The sequence below is a fragment of the Eimeria mitis genome, genomic scaffold, assembly GCF_000499745.2.
Source record: "Eimeria mitis Houghton genomic scaffold, Emh_scaff1934, whole genome shotgun sequence".
Classification (NCBI taxonomy): Eukaryota; Apicomplexa; class Conoidasida; order Eucoccidiorida; family Eimeriidae; genus Eimeria; species Eimeria mitis.
This window is the reverse complement of record NW_013570256.1, coordinates 4679-4885: the sequence shown is the minus strand read 5'-3', so window position 1 is coordinate 4885 and position 207 is coordinate 4679. Positions and strand designations below refer to the sequence as shown.

The window sequence follows — 207 nt, the reverse complement described above, 5'->3', positions numbered from 1 at the left end:
GTGGGGTCTACAGGCTGCGGCAGTGCTGCTGCTGCTGCTGCCCACTCCTCCTCCTCTTCCTCCTGCTGCTCTACTGCATTGATAGGGAGGATACAGCCTATCGCCTTAACCCATCAACAACTGCAGCAGGATGTTTTTGTTTGGGGCCCTCTGCTGCAGCATCAGCTCCTGCTACTTGTATACTCCTGCTGCTGCTGCTGCTGCTGC

The 207-nt window shown here is 57.0% G+C and overlaps 1 protein-coding gene across 1 annotated transcript in view; it reads right to left on the bottom strand.

Moving 5' to 3' along the window:
- EMH_0046100 (transcription factor S-II central domain-containing protein, putative) overlaps positions 1 to 207 on the bottom strand; it is a gene marked incomplete at both ends in the record, with an annotated part of 9693 nt that overhangs the window by 5703 nt on the left and 3783 nt on the right. Inside the window, 2 exons of the mRNA XM_013496132.1 lie at positions 3 to 73; positions 176 to 207. Coding sequence (XP_013351586.1) covers positions 3 to 73; positions 176 to 207 — 103 coding nt within the window. The remainder of the gene's footprint in view (positions 1 to 2; positions 74 to 175) is intronic.